The 1,670-nt window shown below is 47.4% G+C and overlaps 1 protein-coding gene across 1 annotated transcript; it reads right to left on the bottom strand.

The window, feature by feature from the left end:
• Window positions 1-641: 641 nt before the first annotated feature.
• On the bottom strand, window positions 642-1,388 carry LOC110440842 (DNA-directed RNA polymerase II subunit RPB1-like). Its single transcript, XM_021483969.1, has one exon. The coding sequence runs from the start codon at window positions 1,386-1,388 to the stop codon at window positions 642-644; it is 747 nt and encodes a 248-aa protein (XP_021339644.1).
• Between the last annotated feature and the right edge of the window lie 282 nt (window positions 1,389-1,670).

Here is a 1,670-nt window from a genome sequence, read left to right as displayed (position 1 = left end):
CAACTTTTCCATGGATTGGAAGATGGAACAGTAGGACTGGACTGGTGGTCAGCCAACTTTTCCATGGATTGTAAGATGGAATAGTAGGACTGGACAGGGACACAGCCAACTTTTCCATGGATTGTAAGATGGAACAGCAGGACTGGACCAGGAGAAAGCCAACTTTTACATGGATTGTAAGATGGAACAGTAAGACTGAACCGGGGAACAGCCAACTTTTCTATGGATTGTAAGATGGAACAGTAGGACTGGACCGGGGGACAGCCAACTTTTCCATGGATTGTAAGATGGAACACTAGGGCTGAACCGGGGGACAGCAAATTTACCATGGATTGGAAGATGGAACAGTAGGACTGGACTGGAGGACAGCCAACTTGTCCATGGATTGTAAGATGGAACAGTAGGACTGAACCGGGGGACAGCCAACTTTTCCATCGATTGTAAGATGGAACTGTAGTACTGAACCGGGGGACAGCCAACTTTTACATGGATTATAAGATGGAACTGTAGTACTGAACCGGGGGACAGCCAACTTTTCCATGGATTGTAAGATGGAACAGTAGGACTAAACCGAGGGAAAGCCAACTTTTCCATGGATTGTAAGATGGAACAGCAGGACTGGACTAGGGGACAGCCAACTTTTACATGGATTGTAAGATGGAACAGTGAGACTGAACCGGGGAACAGCAAACTTTTCCATGGATTGTAAGATGGAACAGTAGGACTGGACCGGGGGACAGCCAACGTTTCCATGGATTGTAAGATGGAACAGTAGGACTGATATTGGGGATAGCCAACTTGTACATGGATTGTAAGATGGAACAGTAGGACTGGACTGGGGGACAGCCAACTTGTCCATGGATTGTAAAATGGAACAGCAGGACTGGACTAGGGCACAGCCGACTTTTACATGGATTGTAAGATGAAACAGTGAGACTGAACCGTGGAACAGCAAACTTTTCCATGGGTTGTAAGAGGGAACAGTAGGACTGGACCGGGGGGCAGCCAACTTTTCCATGGATTGGAAGATAGAACGGTAGGACTGGACTGGGGGACAGACAACTTGTCCATGGATTGGAAGATAGAACGGTAGGACTGGACTGGGGGACAGCCAACTTGTCCATGGATTGTAAGATGGAACAGCAGGACTGGACCAGGAGAAAGCCAACTTTTACATGGATTGTAAGATAGAACAGTAGGACTGAACCGGGGGACATCCAACTTTTCCATGGATTGTAAGATGGAACACTAGGGCTGAACCGGGGGACAGCCAATTTTCCATGGATTGGAAGATGGCACAGTAGGACTGGACTGGAGGACAGCCAACTTGTACATGAATTGTAAGATGGAACAGTAGGACTGAAGCGGGGGACAGCCAACTTTTCCATCGATTGTAAGATGGAACTGTAGTACTGAACCGGGGGACAGCCAACTTTTACATGGATTATAAGATGGAACTGTAGTACTGAACCGGGGGACAGCCAACCTTTCCATGGATTGTAAGATGGAACAGCAGGACTGGACCAGGAGAAAGCCAACTTTTACATGGATTGTAAGATAGAACAGTAGGACTGAACCGGGGGACATCCAACTTTTCCATGGATTGTAAGATGGAACAGTAGCATTGGACCGGGGGACAGCCAACTTTTCCATGGATTGTAAGATGGAAC

The sequence above is a fragment of the Mizuhopecten yessoensis genome, unplaced genomic scaffold, assembly GCF_002113885.1.
Source record: "Mizuhopecten yessoensis strain PY_sf001 unplaced genomic scaffold, ASM211388v2 scaffold711881, whole genome shotgun sequence".
NCBI classification, from domain to species: domain Eukaryota; kingdom Metazoa; phylum Mollusca; class Bivalvia; order Pectinida; family Pectinidae; genus Mizuhopecten; species Mizuhopecten yessoensis.
Note: the sequence above shows the minus strand (reverse complement) of the source record. Positions and strands in the feature narration are given on the sequence as shown.

Bases quoted from the DNA above. Each gene is read 5' to 3' on its own strand.
- LOC110440842 (XM_021483969.1), bottom strand. From the start codon at position 1,388: ATGGAAAAGTTGGCTGTCCCCCGCTTCAGTCCTACTGTTCCATCTTAC.